Genomic DNA, 21,161 nt, shown 5'->3' with positions numbered 1-21,161 from the left:
GGTGTACGAAACAAATCAAGGGCAGAAGTCAATGCAAGTGACAGCGGGCGTCCCTCAAGGTCCCATTCTTGAATCAACTCTTTGGAACGGGATGTATGATGGAGTCATGACACTGAGGATGTCCAGGAAGGTGAAGATTGTTGGTTATGCGGATGATGTGTCACTAAGGGTGATGGGCGTGACGCTGGAAGAAGTGGAGATGTCAGTGATGGAAACAATTGACGCAATCGAGAACTGGATGAGTGGAATCAAACTGCAGATAGCTCGCCACAAAACAGAGGTGCTGCTAGTCAGCAATTGCAAGGCGGTTCAGCAGATGGAGATCACTGTCGGAAGGTATGTGATTGCAATGAAGCGCGTATTGAAGTACCTGGGAGTAATGATCGACGATCAGCTGAATTTTAACATCCACGTTGATTACGCATGCAGAAGGTGCGAAAAGGCAATTAATGCATTATATTATATCTCCCTATAGGGAGAATCATTCCAAATTAAGGCTGTCCAAACAGCAGGTTAGGTATTGTTCAGTAGTCAATACTCAATTTGGAGAAAAAAAGATGGATTCACCGGCTCATCCCAAACCTGTCAACGTGGATGAATAGGAAGCATAGAAATATGAACTTCTTCCTTACCCAGTTCTCATCAGGTCGTGCAGAAGTGTCAACACGTATGTTCGTGGCACGGTGAAGAGAGCGGTAACGCAAATCATGTCGTCCCTGCAATAAAAATGTCGAGAAGATCAGAGAACGTCGAGTTGCGATCGGTCTAAGCTAGATCCTCCGTAGGAAACTAGACCGAGTAGTTCGAGCGTCACGAAGTGTGGGGTCGGGCAACTGTAAACCGAAAGTCTTTCTCCAATGGAATCGCAGAGCTGACCTCGGTACCAAACCGACCAGCATTGAGTTAACGGTCAGGGTAGACTAGGTCCGCCGTCGGGGACTAGTTGAGTAGACTGCGAATCATCACCGGCAAATGGTCGTTGGGGCGCCTGTGAACCGCAAGTTTCCCTCCACCGGAATCGCAGGACCTGCCTTGATAACATCGGTTCGAAAGATCTTCCGCCGCCGGGGAAATCTTCGTCAGAGTAGGATACATCCTCCACCGGAAACAACTCCAAAAGGAATCGCTGGGCTAACTTCGGCACTCTACCGGCCAACAACGCAGTAAGAACAACGCGTAAATTTGCCGGTTTTGGGAGATATTCCTTCGTCGGGAAACTCTTCGCTGAAGTAGGCTAGCTCCGTCGAGAACTACACTGACTAGTATCGATCACGACAAACCACCGGACTTGGGTCGTCGGGGTGTTTGTGTACCGGAAGTCACCCCTCAACCGGAATCGCAAGACCGATCTCGGCATCCAACTAGCACGCCCGAAGACTAGCAGCGCAGTGGAGTCCAGAGAACCAACAAGCACAGGACATCTATCATAAAAAGTCTCACAGCTCCAAAAAGTAAGTGAAGTGGCATAGCGAATAGACCAAGAGGTGACGAAAAGGCGTAGAGGCATCAACAAGCCCTAAGCCTCTAGGAGTAATACCATGGGGTAGTTCCGGGGGACATCGGACTTGTAGCTCACGCCAAATATAGGTGGCGTGGTACAGAGTCGTTTCCCCTTTTTTCGCTGTACCGCACTCGAGAATTGCATCCGTGATAGACCGTTGAGTGAGAACCACAGAGCCTAAACCCCATTAGCAACCCAGATAGTCGAATTAGGTAAATGTTTCTAGCTTTGTTTTGTGAATCATTCAATAAAAATCATTTAAATGCTCCTCTTCCATCCAACATTGTTAGCGAAAACCCCATTATTGAGCGCAAAGTGTTCACTCATAATGAATGTTGCTAGCAAAACGACTCCCTGAACATCATTTTACGTTGAAATAATTTTTCATGCACTAAAATGACCGAACCGCCGTTCTTCTTCTTCTGTCGGGTGTGGGATCACTGCGTCCATTTTTTAGGACTATTGTGATATACCCTATTACTCTATGTACACAATGTGTTCCAGTAGCAAATGTGCCTCCGAAATACTTTGCGCATTTGACTGAACTTTGAACCATCTGCCATTGATGGGCAGAAGTCCTAGGTTGCAGTGTTGTAGTTCCCCCAATCTGGCGTGATCAGCCTAATAAAGCTAACCACCTCCCTGGGGGATGTGTTCCAAATATCAGCTGGCTGTAAGTAGTGCTTGCAAATATTTTGAACCTACGATGGATGTGTGCACTGCAAGAGCAGAGAAGGTGTTGTGAGGTTTCGTCCGTCTCGTCACAGAAACGGCAATTTGTGTTTTGGACGACACCGATCTTGTATAAGTGGTATCTGCTTGGGCAGTGACCAGTTATTAGACCGATGTATGTTCTGAGATCCCTTTTGTTGAGACCTATAAGTTTTTGTGTTTGTGTCGTGTTTATTGTTACGAACCTTTTGGACTGATTCGCATTGGAAACTGTATTCCAATTTGATTGTATTTGACCGAACAACCAATTGTTCAATTCCGTGTTTAGTGCAGAGTTTGAAATGCCAAGGAATGGCTCTGGACCAATGAACATATTGGTTGATCCATTCCTTGCTAGCTGATCGGCAATTTTGTTACCCTCTAGACCCGTATGTCCTGGGATCCAATATAGTTTAACTCGATTGCGTTCAGCTAGGGATTTCAATGCAAGAATGCATTCCCACACAAGTTTTGAGTTGCAAGTGAAAGCCTTCAAAGATTGAAGCGCTGCTTGACTATCAGAGAAAATACAGATGGTGGCATGTCTGTAATTTCTTTTCAGACACAGCTGCGCACATTCCTTGATTGCATAGACTTCTGCTTGAAATACTGTAGGCCACTGTCCAAGAGAGACAGAGATTTTGGTTTTCGATCCGTATACTCCAGACCCTGTCAAATTATTCATTTTTGAACCATCTGTGTAGAAAGTGGTGAAATGGTGGGTCCACCTCCTTCCCATTCCTCACGAGAAGGAAAGACCACCGTGAATGGCGAGTCATAGTTTGCCACTTTTTCCATCCAGTCACTACATTTTTCAACAATAGGATTTATCGAAAATTCGTTTAATATACTGAGGTGACCTGTTAAGTCCCCTGACAGTAAGACTGTTGATCGTTTTAGCCTAAGAGCACTTTTCTCAGCACCCAGCTTTATGAATTGATCCAGCCGGGGCAGATTGAGTATAGCATCTAGGGCAAACGAGGGGGTACTACGAACTGCACCGGTTATGGTACGTTGAATTTTGTTCAGCTTAGCTCTAGCCGTAGCTTCCTTTGTCTTAGGCCACCAAACAAGGGACGCATAGGTTATTCTAGGCCGAACGATTGTTTTATAGATCCACATGATCATACTGGGTTTTAGACCCCATGTTTTACCACAGGTCTTTGAGCAAACCCAGAGTGAATTGAGACCTTTATTTATGATTGTTTGAAGATGGGTGTTCCAATTTAGTTTTGCGTCAAGTGTGATGCCAAGATACTTGACCTCATTTGAGTAAACTAATTGTATTTGGTTCAAGAAAAGAGGGTGGAGTTGTACCTTTCGTCTTTTTGTGAACGGTACAATTGTTGTTTTTAAAGGGTTTATTCCTAGTTTCTCTTTTTGACACCAGGAGAGTGTGTGATTGAGAGCAATTTGCATCCTTGATGAAATAACGCTGTTAAATTTGCCTCGTACAATAATGACTACGTCATCTGCGTATCCAACAACTTCAACACCCCTTCTTTCTAAGCTATCTAGCAGTTCGTCCACCACTAATGACCACAATAAGGGAGAGAGTACTCCCCCTTGAGGGCATCCCCTTGTAGCCATTACAGTAATGCGCGAATCACTCAGCTCAGATGAGATCTGTCGATTTGCTAGCATAGCATGTACCCAGGTTGCAATGCATGGGTCGAAGTTTCTCCTCAACATTGCCGAACCTATAGACGAATAATAAGCGTTATCGAACGCGCCCTCAATATCAAGAAATGCTATAAGAGCGATTTCTCTTGCATTAAAGGTTTTCTCGATCTTGTCCACTAGCGTGTGCAGTGCTGAGACCGTTGATTTTCCGCTTTGATAAGCAAATTGGGATTTAGAAAGAGGCATAGTTTTCATAAATTTAGAATCTATATACCGTAATCCGGGGTATCATTGATCAGCGGGGTAACATTGATCGGAATGACTCGCCTCGTATAAAGTTCGTATCATCATTTATTGATGGAACATTTCCAAATTACGAATGGTGCTTCTCTTTCTTATATTCATAAGCTAATGTAAGTGAGGATTTTTGCAAAAATTGCGTTTACATTATGCATAAATTTGTCAACTTTTCGAAACAATGATTTCAATGGGTAAGGATGACACTACCGAAGATTCATGTCTTACATAAGTTCTGCAAAAGATATGACCAAGGAAAATGTGGTTCTTACAAAAATGGCATCGCCGAAAACGATTCTGTTGTCAAAACTTTCACAAGTATGCTCAATAAGGCAACATTAACGAATTACTGTAAAGAATATAGGATTCCCTTAGGAAATTGCCTACCTTTAGGCGTATTCCGTGGTTCGAAGTGTTTTTAATTTTAAAATAACTCAAAAACTAAATGACTTGTAGGCGTTTAGCCTTCATATTCGGCTTCGGAGGCCATGATTTAAGTAAGCAACGATATTTTCAATATTACCGAACGTTGTTTACATATGTGATCAATGTTACCCCATATCAACTAAATCAAAAAATCACTTAAAACGGTTTTTTAAACATGCTTAAATCTTTCAAAAAACAAAATGCAATATATAGTCACGAACTATGGGTGGCAGTACTTGTTTTAAGAATATAAAATTTGCAACATTTGCATTTTCGAACGAAATATTAAAGAAATATTCAAAAATATGATCAATGTTACCCCGGATTACGGTACTCGCATAATACCTTCTCCATGATTTTAAGCATTACCGAGGATAGGCTTATCGGTCGGAATGCTTTAGGGTTGGTTTTGTCCTTTTTTCCTGCTTTTGGAATAAAGACAACTCGAACTTGACGCCAATCGTTTGGAATGTGTCCCAGAACTAAACTTGCCTTAAAAATCTCTACCATGTGTGGAATCCGTGTGTCTTCCTCTTTTTGGATAAGCGCTGGGAAGATTCCATCCTTGCCAGCAGATTTGAATGGCTCGAAAGATCTCACTGCCCTAACAACCCTATCGCGAGTAAAAGCTTCTTTGGCAACCTTTATTGCGTTCCTTTTTGTTCCTGAGTCCCCTGATAGGAACCCGTGTGGAACTGAGACGTCAAGTCTGGCACCTTCAGCATTTAGACTCGTTTGTGGAATTGAATCAGGAAAGTGAACTCTTAGCATTTCACTCAGTGTTTCACAAGGTTCCACAGTGAGTGAACCGTCAGTCCTTTGAAGACTTTCCAAACCATTGGAATGTTTCTTCGAAAGAGTTTTATGAAGTCGAGCAGCTACGGGAGTTTTCTCAATGCTTTCACACATGAGAACCCATGATTTCCGTTTTGCTCGTCTCATTTCTTTGTTATACTCTGTCAGAGCCTTTCGGTATAGACTCCAATCAGAAGTGCTCGGTTAAATTCCTTCCGAGCAGTTTTTCTGAGTTTACCAAGGTTGATGTTCCACCATGGAACATCTCTGTTCGAACTAACTGTTTTGATCGGACAGCTCTCTTGATAAGCATTTAGAATTTTGTTTTTAATAGAATCCGAAGCTGCTTCTAACTGTATAATAGTCTGAATATTCGGCTCTATTATATAGTCTTCAGAACGGAGAATAGCTGAGTAGGTTTCCCAATCAGTTTTCTTGGGATCTTTAAACGACTTTTGAATCATTAGACCCCCTTCCCACTCGAAGACTCTATGTTTATGGTCTGACATAGATATTTCATTAGAAACATGCCAGTTTTTTATTTTATCCGAGATGGATTGACTGCATAAAGTCAGATCAAGGACTTCTTGTCGTAAGATGTTTTCAAATGTAGGCCTATCACCGACATTGCATATGTCAATATTTTTGGAGGAAAAAAACTGCAAAAGATGCTCACCTCTGATATTTGTGTTTGTGCTTCCCCATACAAGGTGATGAGCATTGGCGTCACAACCGATGACGAAGGGGATGTTGTGTTTTTGACTGTAAGAGACAAGAGCAGCCATCTTTGGAGGAGGAATGTCTTCTGCGTCGCTAGGGAAATACGCCGAAACCATAATGATCTCAGTACTGCCCCTAGCAGTAGAAAAAGACACTACACGTTAATGCTTCCAGTGGGCTATTAAGCCCTTTGAAGGAAGCACCACACTAGACAACGGACTAGCATGCAACGCCCAGTGGCACAGTCGAAAAACATTCCTCACGAAAAGATTTTCGGCCTGCGGCGGGAATCGAACCCACACTTCTTAGCACGATGCGGCTAAATGCCTTGGTGACACTAACCGCACGGCTACGAAGCCCACTCCCACCATACAGGCAGAAACCTCCATCCTGACCGCCACAATGTCCCTTTTGATGAATGCTGTAATTGGAAAACATTTAGTGTCATTGTGTATTAGAATAGCTGCTCTGGGAGAGAGCTGGCTGTCATCATATACCAACCTACACGAGTTTAGTTGAATACCTTGTATTCGAGTTTTGTTGACCCATGGCTCTTGAATCAGCGCCACGGAAAGGTGTTCTTTTGTGAACCTCCTGCAAAGCACATCTGTTGCGCACTGAGCATGATGGAGATTCACTTGGAGGATTTTAATCATTGCTGAGGCGTTCCGCATTTTCCGGACGTTTGCCGTCCTTCTTTGGATGTTCCGGATCATCAACTTTTGATTTTGGGGGATGTCTTAGATTTTGGTTTTTGTCCTTTTTCTTACCTAGGCCTGCTGGTTTATCCCCTGTGGTCAATTTTACACTTTTGACATTTCCACTGCCCTTATTGGGAGCCATTGAGGTGACACCGCTTGGGCCAGGAAGTGAGGTCAAACATGCATCTTTTCCATCAGAGGAAAACAAGCTAGCCTGTATGGTGGGAGTTGGTTGTGGGATGCTACTAGAGGCCTCCTCAGATTTCTCTTGGGCCGGCTGTCCAGTTGGATTGTCATTGGAGTTTGGGGTTGTGCTCTTTACTTTCCTCAACTGTATTTCTCCAAAGCGGTAGTTGAGGATGAACTTGGATTGAAGGAGTTTTTCCATGGACGGTTCATCTACATTAAAGACTCACACCACATGCTTGTCGTTAGGAGTGAGCCGTTGCATGACACGCCAGTTGTTGGTTATCAGATCGTTCTGACTCTCGATGAGAGCTTTGATACGATCATCGGTGTATTGTGCGCTTTGAGGGAAAAAGGCTCGAATCAGTTCTGGACGTTGAATTTTATCCTCATCCATTGCAACCAACTCAACGCTTTCCAGAGGGTTTAATGCAGGTGTTATTTCCTTTACCCATTCCGCAGTCTTCTGATCCTTACAAATAAGAACCATATGGTTAGATTTGTAGATAAGGTTAGAGAACTTGAGCTTCATTGTCGCGTTCCGTTGTTGTTCTACCCGAAGCAGCAGTGCCTCCTGGAGAACGCCCATCTGAGTCGTTGAAAGTTGGGTCGTGGGGAAGTCTTTTGGGATTATTCCGACTCTCCTGCGACTGGTCATTTCACCGTAGCTTAGACTAGTCTGTTTTTTATCTTCTGGTGGGGGTTTGTTGATCGTCGAGGCTGTTGAGCTGTTGGTTTCCTGTTGCCCAACGCGCTTTCTCGGATTCAGGTGTTGTTTCATCCGTTTCTGCTTGTGTTCTTCTTCAGCATTTGTGGACTTGTCAAGGTCCTGCCGAGTGCGTTTCGAAGGAGTTGACACCAAAGCCTCACCCCCGTGATTTTGGATAGGGCCTCAGGGCGGCTTAAGCCACTTTGTCGGAGTGCTTTTAGCTGCTTCCTTTGGCTCCGAGTGATCTTTTTGGTGCCAGTAGGTTTTTGTTTGTTCGCGTCATCTGTTGGATGTTGATCGGTCTTTCCATCAATAGGACCCGAGGTGACGTTCGATCCTGTGATTGATGGCTGCGATCCTGTTGAGTTTATTGTGACTGTAATTCCATCCTCTTCGTCGTCCATTGGTTCAACCGAAGGATGAAGTCCTGAGTCGTTCGGGAGTGTCAGAGGGGGGTCGGTTTATATGTTTTCATGCGAACTACTGAGAAGCTCATCTTCGGTCAGTCCAAGCTTACCAAAAGCATTCTCTGTTTCCGTTTCGTCCGACTGAGAGAGGCAGTCGTCACCTTTTTCGAACTGAGGGAAGCAGTCGACACCTTTTATTTTGGTTTGATTATTTGCACTCATTTCTTGGTCCCACGAGTCGCTGGGGAAAGACGGTCCGCTGCATCATTGCACCGCCCTAATGCAGTAAGAGCTACATACTGGAGAGTTCGCCCTGGTGCTCTCTAGGCTCCGTTAGCAATTGAGCATATTTTAAACCCCCTCAACCAGTCATCCATCAGCACGGGTCGCATCACACCTTGGGATTGGGGTTACCTGATTAGTAGATTTTTACTACAGGATCAGGCAATCCGTAGTGTTATTCTTAGCCAGTTGAGACAACCACTACCGACACTACACGGCTATCTAGGCTGCTTGGAAAAGAAGATAACATTGAATATTAACTTCTATGGACGACCAAGCAGCCGGTTCAATTATGTGTATTATTTTTGATTGATTTTTCAACGCATATTCAAGTAAACAGAGTTACCTTGTTCGCAATTTCAGTTTCAAGATGCAAGAAAGCACGCAATATTGGCGAATGTTGGATGCAATACCATGGAATGCTTCAGTCTCGCTCAAGCATGCCAGCATTCTTGGAAGCGACGAGACAATTTACTTTGTTTATCGTTGAATTCTCAGTTACAACTGATTTACATGACAGTCAGAAAAGGAAATCCATGAGACTGCTGCGGTCAGCTAGGTTTTTGTTTACCATGAGTTTTTAACATTTCGCGATCGGAGTGACCGTTCGAACACAAAGGGAAATGTGAAACTTTAATAACACTCACATATTTCGTTTATTCTTTCGTTTGGCGCGAGCCTCATCAGCGTATATGCGCCAATAAACGATAAGCCCGATGGCATGAAGGATGAGTTCTATAAGAGCCTAGATAAGACCTACGCAGAGTGCCGAAGATGTCAAGATAGTCATTGGCTATGTAAATGCGCAGATCTGGATGAAAGACTTCTTCGGACCCGTCATTGGAATGGAAAGCCTCCATTTCGTTATCAATGATAATAGCCTGTGGCTGGTGACCTTCACTGCTGCTAGCGGGATGCCAATCGGGCCTACATCGAACTCAAGAATATCCGAAAAAATACCTAGCTCAATGCCTAAAAAACCACGGACGAATTTCTCAGAAGTCATGGATTTCAGGACCTTTCGAGGACCTAATATCGGCTCGGATCATAATCTCGTAGCTAAAATTCGGGCGTGGTTATTCAGCGTCACGGGTAACAGAACGCTGCGCTCAATATTCAACGCTTGTCGACTGAAGAGGTAGCTGCACAGTATCGCCAGCAGCTAGACGAGTGGTTGGGAAGAATCAACGTTTCTGAAGATGTCAACAGCCTGTGGGATCCTGTCCACGAAGCTGTAACCACAACGGCACGAGAAGTGATTAGCATTGGTCAACAACGAAGATGAAACAATTGTTTCAATGAAGAGTGCCAGTGAGTGACAGATGTGCAGAATGTCGCCAGAAGTCGTATGCTCGTGGCCATTACCCAGCAGAACAGGGCAGTGAGGGCCGAAGAAAAGTGTATCCACCGCAGAAAGAAAAGGCAGCACGAAGGAAGAGCAGTAGCTGCAGCTCAAAATAGTATGAACCGGAACAATATGTGGAGATTTTATGCAACGGTCAATGGCACGTGGCACAATACAATACCAGTGCCCGCTATGCTCAATTTATAAGAAAGGGCATAGGCTGGAGTGTGCCAATTGCAGAGGAATTACCCTGCTGAATTTGGCTTACAAAATACTATCGTGCGTCCTATTTACCAGGCTCGAGGAGTCCTTCGTCGGCGAATACCGAACTGGTTTTCGTGAGGGCCGCGATGTTTACTTTGCGAATGATCCTAGACTAATTCCGGGAGTATTACTTGCAGACTCGCTATCTGTTTATTGATTTCAAGGCAACGTACGTTTCAGTGAAAAGGTATGACTTGTGGCAGATAGTGTCTGAACATGGCTTAGGCTGATACGTGCAACACTGGATTGCAGACGAAGTAGTAAAAAGCAGACGTTAGTCAGTATGACCCTAAGATACAGATATTGTAGTATTTTCATTAAAACAACTCTAGAAAAATATGTTTTAATATATTTGAAAGCAACATTCAAGAAATTTACTTAAGGTGATTATAAAACGAAGCCAAACTTTGAATTTTCAAGTGCGCAAGACGAGAGAATCTGACAACAGTTCGCGTTGAAAACCAATCAAATTGCTTGCTTGCTGGTAGTGACCAATGGGATAGATTTTCAACGCGAAGTGCTGTTTGGTTCTCAAGTCATGTGCTCTTGAAAATTTAAGGTGTGGCTTCGTTCTATAATAACCTTAAACGCACCTACGAGTGAAAAAAAAATCACTAATCGGCTCACTAAAGAAAGTTGCAATCCTTCAATGTAATCATATTGACCCCTAAACACAGACAAAAGGTTGATAAAGTCTAGTTATATAGTGTATGGCAGAGATGAAAATAGAAATTTTAAGATCGATAGCCGTTTTTGAGAATTTCTCATCGTCTTCCTTCAGAAAACGAATATGAACGAAAAACATGTGAATTACGTGCGTATCCATCTGTGCGTTACTGTTTTTGTCTCGTTACATGAATCCATTTCCAGTGGATGGTGTAGCAATACTAACAACCATTTCTCAGGTGAAAACTGGTTATGGATGACGGTTCCGTTCCGAAAAATCGCACAAGCCTAGCTTCGTTTTCCTTTTCAGGAAGACGAAGCCTAACCTAATCAATCCAATATTAATAAAAAAAAAGCAGTACAACCATGGAAGGCAATCTTTTTCAACTGATTCCCAGATGTGCTCTACATCATTTCGGGTCCCTTTCGCTACCCATCTACGGATGATGCTCGGAGGAGGAAATTGGGTTCCAGGTCTGGGCAACAATGAAATTCACCCCCCGAAAATCGAAATGAAGCTGGATGCGCTTGGAGCCATAGTCATCCCAATTCGCCTCACGGAAGCAGCTCAAATCAAAACCGCATGATTATGGGGTAAATGGAACGAGCTGGGGAAATCTGCGCCCGATGAATTGCTGGATGAATAAGTTAGGAAGTGATGCTTGCTTATTCATGAAAGTTTCAACGAGAACAGCTCAAAGAGGTACGCCGTTGTTCAACGGACAAGACTGTTGTTTTGGTAGTTTTGAGAAGATTGTTTCGTGATGTGGGGGTTTGCACCTTGTGCCCGGTGGTCAAAAATAGAAATTGTATATTATATGCAAGCTTTTGATGCGAGTATTGTGTTTTTGGTTGAGTTGAATATGATCGATTCAAATAGAAACAATGTTAGAGCCAATTCACAAATTTCAGAATACAGTAAACGATTTTTTTTAATTTGTTTCTTCATTAGTATCATTGCAAACATTACATTAATATAAGAAGAAAGGTGCTCTGACTAAATTAAGCATTTATTAACAAATTGTTAACAACATATTACAATTCATTTGTCGTAGAACTTCAGAACTTATAATTTATTCACCTGATTATAGGAAAACAAAAACATTTAAATAACTTAACCTAACTTAGGCTAAACATATATTGCATTTATCTTGGCAATAGAAAACGATTTTGTCTAAAATTATTCTATTCGACATTTGTTCCAATGATTCATCATTGGATATTCTATGTAAATCATTCGTCCTATAAAAGGGAGGGATCTTCAGAATAATTTTCAAAATTTTGTTTTGAATCCTCTGCAGAAAATTTTTCCCTGGTTTTACAATAGCTACAGTCACCCCACAGTTGTGGATAGCACACATATATGGATCAAAGTTGGATCAAAACGGGAATATCTCATCAGATAGAGTTGCAATTACAGTCACCCCACAGTTATGGATAGCACACAGATATGGATCAAAGTTGGCTTAAACGGAGAATATCTCATCAAATAGAGTTACAATTATGCAGAACACATTTTATCTACGTGGTCCCAAATCTGTACAGCATCGCAATCAATCATAACATCTTCTAGCATATTTTATTCGTCCGTATGAAATAAAATGTTATCCGTATCCATAGAATCGTTGATTCATAACTGTGGGGCATTGAAACCCGTACCACAGTTATGAATCAACGATAAGACGATTCCGAAAGAAACGCCCAAACGTATAAGCCATTTTATGAGACGTTTCGAATCATATGGTTTCCGTTTGTTTACCAGCTTTGAAAGTTTCTGGCGGGCCGATTTATTTACGATTCTTCTAGCGCTACATTTGGAAGGAGCTTATTCAACAATGGCGCTGGTGGCAGTGTAACAAAGTTTTTAATTTTCGCATGTAAAATTGAAATCAGCAGGCAGAGAAGATATTTTTCATTTACAGGTAACATAATACATGTAAACCGAGTAGAAACATGCGCTGAAAGAGACGGGGACATCATCGCCAACAAAAATGTGACCAGCGCCGTTCAGATATCAGGCTAGTTTTTTGAACAACAACAATGAGCGGCCCGCCAGAAAACGTCATTCGAACGTCTCGTAAAATGGCTTATACTTTCACTAACACACCATTCGTTTGCTTCACAGATAAATTGCTTTTATAGTGTTCTGATCTATAATATGAGTCGATTTGATCCATGATAAGGCCCCTTCTGTTCCACTGTTCCACATCTGTGGGATGGACAACGTTTGAAATTTCTATCGAAATCGACACTTTTTCGTAAATAACCGCGAGTTTTTATGTGTATTCCCGAAAACAACTATATTCAGCATTGCCAGGCGGGTAATTCACCATGATTTGTAGTCATATTTTGTTCTAAAAAATGACCCTTAGCTGATCCATAACTGTGAGGTAATTGTACGCAGTTAACATTTTACCTACGTGAACCATAAATCTGTACAGCATCACAATCAATTGTAATATGCTTAAGCATATTTTTTCCGTCCGTAAGAAATAAAATGTGATGCGTATTCCCCGAAACGTTGATTCATAACTGTGGGGCATTGAAACCCGTACCACAGTTATGAATCAAAGATAAGGCGATTCCGAAACAAACGCCAAAACGTATGCTTTCACTAGCACACCATTCGTTTAGGCGGCATCCACAAATTACGTAACGCTCTAGGGGGAAGGGGAGAGTACACTCAAACGTTACAGCTCATACAAAAATTTGAAATTTTTCATACAAAAAGCGTTACAGAGGGAGGGGGGGGGGAGGTGGTCACAAATTTCCAATTTTAGCGTTACGTAATAAATGGACGCTGCCTTATCTCGCAGCTAAATTGCTGTTATAATGTTTTGATCCATAATATGAGTCGATTTGATCCATTTATTAAAGACCTCCATGTCCCTTGCAGTTGCCCAAAATTTTATGGCTCATAGTGTAATCTAGGACAGGACTTGTCAGGTACTAGTGCAAATTTGAAACCATTTGCCTGTCAAAAAAGACCACTTCTGATTGGTCGTTTTGGCAAAGGCCTACTTTCACATCGTTGAGTTGGATTGCAACAGGGCACTTTGTTGCTAGCCCGGCCGTGTTGCTAGTTCATAAGTTAGAGTTTTTATTGAAAGTTTGAAAATGTTTCATAAAATATTTTTGCTACAAATCAATCTATATTCGATGTTTGGTTTACCGCATGTGCTCCTACAATACTAAAATAAATCAAAAATACTTAATTGAGTGCAGTATAATAGAAATTGTATCAATTTTCTCTAAAATATCGCCGGTTTCGAATCTAACCTACTTTAAAAAAAGAAGCTAGCATTCGCTATTGCGCTAAATGAATGAAGCATGCAAGAAACAACCAAATTGTGAGCCTTGATACTTGAATTTGTTCAACTGATTTGCTTAAAAAGGATACTGGTAGCACTGGCTTTTGTATCGTCAAGGTTATCGATTGAAAAACAACGGGGCAGTCCTTGTTGAGCTGTCACGTCCTGTCCTAGAGTGTAATCTAGAATGCCGTGAAATGTGTACTGCGATCTGTCAAACTTGGGTACCTTTTGTACTACCGAGGGACGAAATGCAGTACTAGAAGTGGTACCCAATCTGAGCCCGAGTGTGACGGACCTGGTTAGATGTTACAAATTGGTGACCGTGGAAGATTTTACTTAGGATGTTCTTGTTCAGTATCATAGCAAAATAAAAATATAAAAAATAATATATCTTGTGCAACCGAGACGAAGTAAACCAAGATGGCTGGTAGGTATGTTTAATCATGTTGGAGATTGTTGAGATAACCGCTACAGCTAGTGAAAAAAACAAAGAGCTAGTTGAGAGGACCGCTTGTGAAGAAATTAGAATTTAGTTGAGAGGACCACAGAAATCAGTAAGCATGGTAGGAGTGTGTTTTTGAGGACCACCACCTTTGACGAATAGTGTAAAATAGCGAGTTGGGCGGACCGTTTGTAAATTGTGAGTTGAGAGGACTGCTTTTGTGTGTATATTTTTGTCAAGGTGTAGAATGCAATAGCAGCTTAGTTTGTAAGCTGCAAGCTTATTTACTCGGTCATAGAAAACTGCGTATACAAACTTTATTGATCACTGATTCCACAGTCAACAAAGTAAATGAGATATCACCTTCTTTTTATACATCTGGAGTGTAATGATCACGTCTTAATCAACTAAAATCAATTTGCTTAATTTTGTTTGTGGTTCGTCATTGATGACTTGGTGTGAAAGGGATCGGTTAAGTCGTTTATTTACACCTATGAAAACAAAGCTGCCCGGAGTCTTCACAACCGTCGTGGCATTATTTTAACTTTGACAGTAGCTTCGCATCATAAAACAGCGAAGTCTATAAATGGATTGGTAGAGTGTATAACACTGCAAGATGGCGCCATGAAGGCGGCTTTTATCAGTTTAGAGGGTTGGTTTACAAGGATTTAGTTATTGGCAATGCTGTTTATCGATTAAACTTTGGCGAAATGGAAGTTGAACGATTTTTTTCTTGTAAATATGGCAATAATATCACTAATGTTTCATAACCAGTATAGTTTATTGTGCATCGTTACAAAATTTTAACACATTGCACATTGGTCACAAAGCCATATTTTGTAAGACAAAAATGTTTGCGCCTATACCGTCAGTTTAGATATATGGTGTCTTGGGGAAAGTTTCTCCATATTTTTCAGACATTATTTTTCAGTTATGTGAAATTAGGGTGACCCACGTGGTTCAGGAGATCGGAATAAAAACTTTTTTGCTGATGCATTCAGACCAATACAATTTTCTACAATGTTTCAGAACAATAGATTTGGAGCAACTTTGCCGAACAACCCAAATATATATATCGATTTATGATTTTTTTTTCAAATAAATTAGTTAGGGTGGTCCTTAAAATCAGTTATTTTCTCGATAACTTTTTTTGCGATAATTTCTCGCAAAAACTTTGTTCCGTGCATCTTTAGCACTTTTGATTTCGCAACTTTTTGCTCAACAAACAACTGTTGTATCTCTTATTATTGCAGAATTATCTGAGATTTTCTTCGAAACAATGGTTGTTTTGGAATGTCGAATGAGAAAACTGTGAGGACGTTTTTTGTTAGAAGAGAGTTATTGTATTTTGAAAATAATATGTTTTTGAACGAAAAACGTCTATACCTTGACAAATAATTGAGATAGTCCTTAGTGGCTTTAGCGAAAATGTGCACAATCAAAAGTTCTTAAAGTGTCTAATGTAAAGTATCATACAACATATAATAATATTAGACCAATCACAGTAAGCTCAATCAAGGAGTTTAGAGAAGTGAAGTTATTGGTTAAAGCAGTTTTAAAAGTGGTCCATGATGTATTAATCCATAAGCGGAGTCTTGTTATTCCACTTAGATTTTTTTCCACGAGCTCTTTCTTTATTATTATGATCGAGACTCAGCTAACAAATTGCCCGGTTGCTTAGCATCCTGACTAGCTGTTCAATAATTATGAATAATTGAAAGCTGGGGGTGCGAACTAGATATCAACAAGCAGCCAGGCTGCTGTCAAGTCAAAATTTTCATCAAAATGATCCGAGTATGCCTTAAAGTGAGCAGTCAATACTTCATCACTGTGGGACACCCTATTCCCCGTTATAGTATACTACCATATATACCCCTCGGTTCACTGTGAACTGACGTTCATTCAGTCTCTATACAACGTCACCGCGTTAACTGACGTATGTATGCAGAGCATGAACTCGGCCTCTCTCTCTTGTGGACGGCCGACCCGGCAAGACGTGTGGTGCTACGTCGTGGTGTGTAAGTATCGACATCGTTTGGGCAATCCTCTGCGATTATCGAATTTCCACAATCACTTCATAACTATCAACTGTTGAAGTAAAGTTTTACTTAGTCTGATTGATGCGTATTTTTTCACAACTTTTGTGAAATATATTTTTAACTATAATACGACCAGAAACTATCTGATTCAACTGATTTATTGCCTGCATCAAACTGTAGAAGCTTTGTGTGAAGTATTTTAAGTGTGCACCTTGAAAATGGTTTCCTGCGAGATAAGCAAACAAACAACGGTTAGCACTGGTGGAAAAAATTGTGTTCATATTGAATGACCAAAATGTTCGAGACCACACCATTTAGATTGAAAGTAACTCTTCCGGCACTCACCGTGTCAAAAAAGCGGTGCAACCATATGTGGTCGCTGTTCAGACAAACCAGACTATCTGGATTTTTGGAGTTATAAAGATACCTGAAGGACTCTATCAATTCTGTTTTTTTCGATGCTTTTTTGATACTGATGCCTTATCAAATAGATAAGTTCCATTATAACAGCAAATAATGTAAATATTTTGGTATTTCGAATGCCTGAGGTAAGTTTTCCTGAAATCATTGAAAAGCCCTTGGTTCAGTTTGTCTGAACACCGACCATATGAGATTCAACATTATGACAGCATAGTGGTTATCACGCTCAATCGTACAAGCGCCGTAGTTTAGAAGTGTTTGTGAAACTCAGAGGAAAACAATCTGCACTCTGTCGCGAAAAACACCAGATTCTGGATGTAAAGATTTCAAATTGGATTAAATTTCCATATCCATTTTGATGAGTCTGGGAAGTGTATGCAAGTTTCTCGAGGGAAAACAAAAACAAACTGTGTATGACGAGCGTATGCGAATGTTCGTGAAGTTCACATGTCACTAGGCTCTATTACTGTTCTATCAAACTCACAAGACTACGGTGGCTCTATCTATGCTTTGCATAGCGTTTTTGTTATTTCAATATGCCGGGAGAAGTGGATGAACTTTTCATTCATTTACTTGTCAATTTTCATACAAAATGTAATTTTTCTCTGCTATAAATTCACTTTAAACTGAGAACAACGTAGCGGTTGAAAATACTTAAATTAAATACACAACACCATTTGATTTGTGCGGACTTAATCGCATTTATTTCGAATATTTTGTGCATTCAATTTCACCATTTGGACAGTACAAAATATTATATCATGGTTCAAAGCTTGCAGCAAACCAGAATCGAACAGAAGATCTGGCGATTATCAATCGCGAACGCTTACCGCACGGCAATCGATACGGTAGGATTGAGAGGGAACAAACGCAAATAAAAAGCGTTCATGATAGTCAATCGTGGTTGGAATAGCAATTTTGAAGATTCGTTCATGGCTCTCGTTACTTCAACGCTTGCTTCAGTGTAGGTGAACCACTTTCCTCACGGAGAAATCAGACTACCCAAAAAATAAGTTCTTTTTTCTTAAATTTGGGTAAACTGCATTTAGTTTTTACCCACGGTTGGGTTGTTTTGCCTCTCTCACAACAGCAATGTTGTCAAAAACAGAGAGAGATGCACCGACCCATAGTCGAAGTTCAATGGAATAAGCCTAATTTGGGTTCTTTCGAGTTTACCCAACGTTCAGTTGTTTTTACCCATCACGGAGACTTCGAAAGCTAACGCTGGGTAGATTTTTTTTGCATTGAGTTGTTTGTTTTGCCGTTGTTAAGTGAAAACAACCTAATGATAGGTATATGTCAGTTTACCCAAATTTGGGTTATCCCACGGAAGAGCCGAATTGCGTCAAAAGAAGTCAAAGTTGGGTTGATTTGTGGCTCCGTGCTTAGACTATGTTCCATTCACGATTATCTCCAATCAATCAGTTATAGTGGAGTGGATAACGAAGGGAGACGTGTGTTCCTTTCCGAAGTGTTGGCCTGCGTGATGGGTGATTTCTCAGCTACAGTTTGATGTTACACACTTCTAATTTTTTTTTTCTCAAGACGGTGTCCAAACGGTTGCTTTCGCTAACGGGTCCAACGGATAATTGAAGGAACGGGTCTAAACGGTAAAATAAACTGGACGGAAATATTGGACAGGAGTGAATAACAGTATTCGATTTTCGAGAAGGTACCTTTACGCGACCATGTACTCTTTACCCTTAATAAACAATATAAAAAAGCAAAATGGGTAATTGAAAAAGATAGCTCTCAGCAGAAAATTGTGAAAGTACTTATTAAACGCTAAGCTAAGAAGCGAACGTAGTTCCTGTTGGGACGTCAGACCAGAAAGAAGAAGTAGGCGGATAGGATATTCTGTAAAAGTTCTGTTTCATTCAATAAAATAACAAATAAAGTGTAAAAGTCGATACTTCATCCCAGAAACTTCCCTACTCTATGCTGATTCCCTAAAAGAACTTTTATGCACACGTGGAATGTAGATATGTGGCACCTTACATTCATCTGCAGCAGCCCAGCGGAGTGGATTATATTTATTTGCGTCAAAAATTCAATACCACAGATGGTTGCTCGCTTACAGACAGACAGACGTAACGTAGACGAGATGCTGCAGTACCTGGTATCGTCTGAAAGGAACCCATAAAGGAAGAAGCTTCAACGTGTCGCCTGCAAGGACCTAAAATGGTGAATTGTTATGCTGGGCCCGGTTTGGAAATTGGATTTTTGCGAGTAATTTGCAATTGAGAGATGTTTTTTTTTTCTTTCTTTCGGATCATGCTGGATGCTGCCTGGATGAGAAATCTTGTAACGAAGCGTGGGATTTGATGGAGTTGCTTTTTGGGACAATGCATGTGATGAATGGGGGCCGAGAAACCGATTGATATGCAAACCGCGATTGACTTGCAAAGTGTGAATTTTCCAAGGCCTGTTTTCCTAGATTTGGGTTTTTCATTCTCCAACATTAATAAACAAGAGTTTTAGTTTTTTTTATCTTTGGATCATTAGTGACTATTTTGGGGATTGGATTCGTTTCCCCACCCTAATGACAACTAAGGTGAATACACAACGATGCCATTTTATCAATTGGCTGATTGCTTAGAATGACCAATTTATCAAATTTTGTTTATTAGACTTACGTTTCTTTTTAATTTGAAGTGTATTTTCGATCGAAGGGCATTTTTTTTTTTTCAATCAGTGAAAGCATTATTGGACATGCTGAGCATATTTTGAATTGAATTTGATGGAACCACTCAAAACTAAATAAGATTGTACCAAGATGGAAATTCCAAGAAGGACGACCGTCGTCATCCATCCGGTAATGACAAGGACACGCTATGAAAGAAAACCTTATTCCAGCTGTAATGGACATTCGAATGACGGACTAATTGAGATTGATGGATTCGCCCGAATCGAACCGGGACCCCCTCGGGGTCAATCACCAGCTATTCAACTTGACCAACTCTCCTCCGATTTGAGAAAAAAAAAATCACTCTTCTTCTCCAATCGAAACACATTTCGGGTTCTTACTTGGGCAGGAAGTCACATCCCTGCTGCATCAGGGAACCAATGGCGAACCACATGCAGTTCATCAGCGTGAACTGGGTCTGCAGTTTTTCCGGATGCGGATCGCAGGGATTTGGCGTCGGCCACTCGTACGGTGTGAACCTGAAAAAAAGCGCAAGGCGGGCGCAAGAACGGATTGTCGAATTTAAGTGCTTCCAATCGGTCTTATCGTCGTCGTCGTATCACGGTGCTTCATTTCCGTTATTGTCAAAAAACATCAACACTTCAAACTGCAGCTTATTTATATAGTTATTCTTCATCTTTTAACTCTTTAAAAAAATCGTAGAACGAAATTTTGAGATACGCCCTTTTCAAAGCAAAACGAGCTTGAACAAGATTAAATTGAAATAAGTATTTGAAAACATTCGAAATTGATTTTTGGTGCCATTATACAACGTTAATATATATATATATATATATATATATATATATAAATATATATAAATATAAATATATATATATATATATATATATATATATATATATATATATATATATATATATATATATATATATATACATATATATATAAATGTATATATATATATAAATATATATATATATATATATATATATATATATATATATATATATATATATATATATATATATATATATATATATATATATATATATATATATATATATATATATATATATATATATATATATATATATATATATATATATATACAGGGTGTTTGGTTCCATGTTTTTAATAATTGGAGGGTAGATAGGTCTCCATGAGATATGAAAAAGTGCCCATGGTACATAGGGTCGCAAATCACTGCTAAGTGAGTTATTCACGATTTTAAGATTTTCAACTTGTTCATCTTTGGAACCACATATTTAATTAACTATGCGTCATACATTTAATCTCAGCGCATGAATCGAAAGCTTATGATCTAATCTATCTTAGTTTCTTGGACGTTATTTTTGTAGAAAATGATTCAAAGGCTCAAATTTCGAAAAGTTTGCAAAAAGTGACGGAATAATCAGCATTTTTCGACGTGTTTTTATGAATTTTATTAAAATTATCGTAATTAATGTTAAAAAAATTCTTCTAGAAAATATGCATTAACTTGTTAGCTACCAAAGTGTCTTTGAGAGCAAAAGTGTATCTCTTGTAGATTCGTCACAATATCATGTTGAAAGTTGTGCTTCAAAGAGCAAAAAAATCAAAATAAATATCGGCTGATACATAGGGTCGCAAATCACTGCTAAGTGAGTTATTCACGATTTTAAGATTT

General features: G+C 40.3%; 1 protein-coding gene across 5 annotated transcripts in view; it reads right to left on the bottom strand.

Annotated features, from left to right (window-relative positions):
* LOC5574988 (glutamate receptor ionotropic, kainate 2) overlaps nucleotides 1–21,161 on the bottom strand; it is a 605,301-nt gene that overhangs the window by 68,714 nt on the left and 515,426 nt on the right. For 4 of the 5 annotated variants that reach the window (XR_002499922.1, XM_021841975.1, XM_021841984.1 and 1 more), the window contains one exon: nucleotides 19,876–20,013. The exons of the other annotated variant lie outside the window; for it this stretch is intronic. Coding sequence is in view for 3 of the 4 variants with exons in the window: in XM_021841975.1 (XP_021697667.1) it covers nucleotides 19,876–20,013 (138 nt within the window). In the remaining variant the exon portion in view is untranslated. The remainder of the gene's footprint in view (nucleotides 1–19,875; nucleotides 20,014–21,161) is intronic. 5 annotated transcript variants of the gene reach the window in all.

The sequence above is a fragment of the Aedes aegypti genome, chromosome 1, assembly GCF_002204515.2.
Source record: "Aedes aegypti strain LVP_AGWG chromosome 1, AaegL5.0 Primary Assembly, whole genome shotgun sequence".
Classification (NCBI taxonomy): Eukaryota; Metazoa; Arthropoda; class Insecta; order Diptera; family Culicidae; genus Aedes; species Aedes aegypti.
Note: the sequence above shows the minus strand (reverse complement) of the source record. Positions and strands in the feature narration are given on the sequence as shown.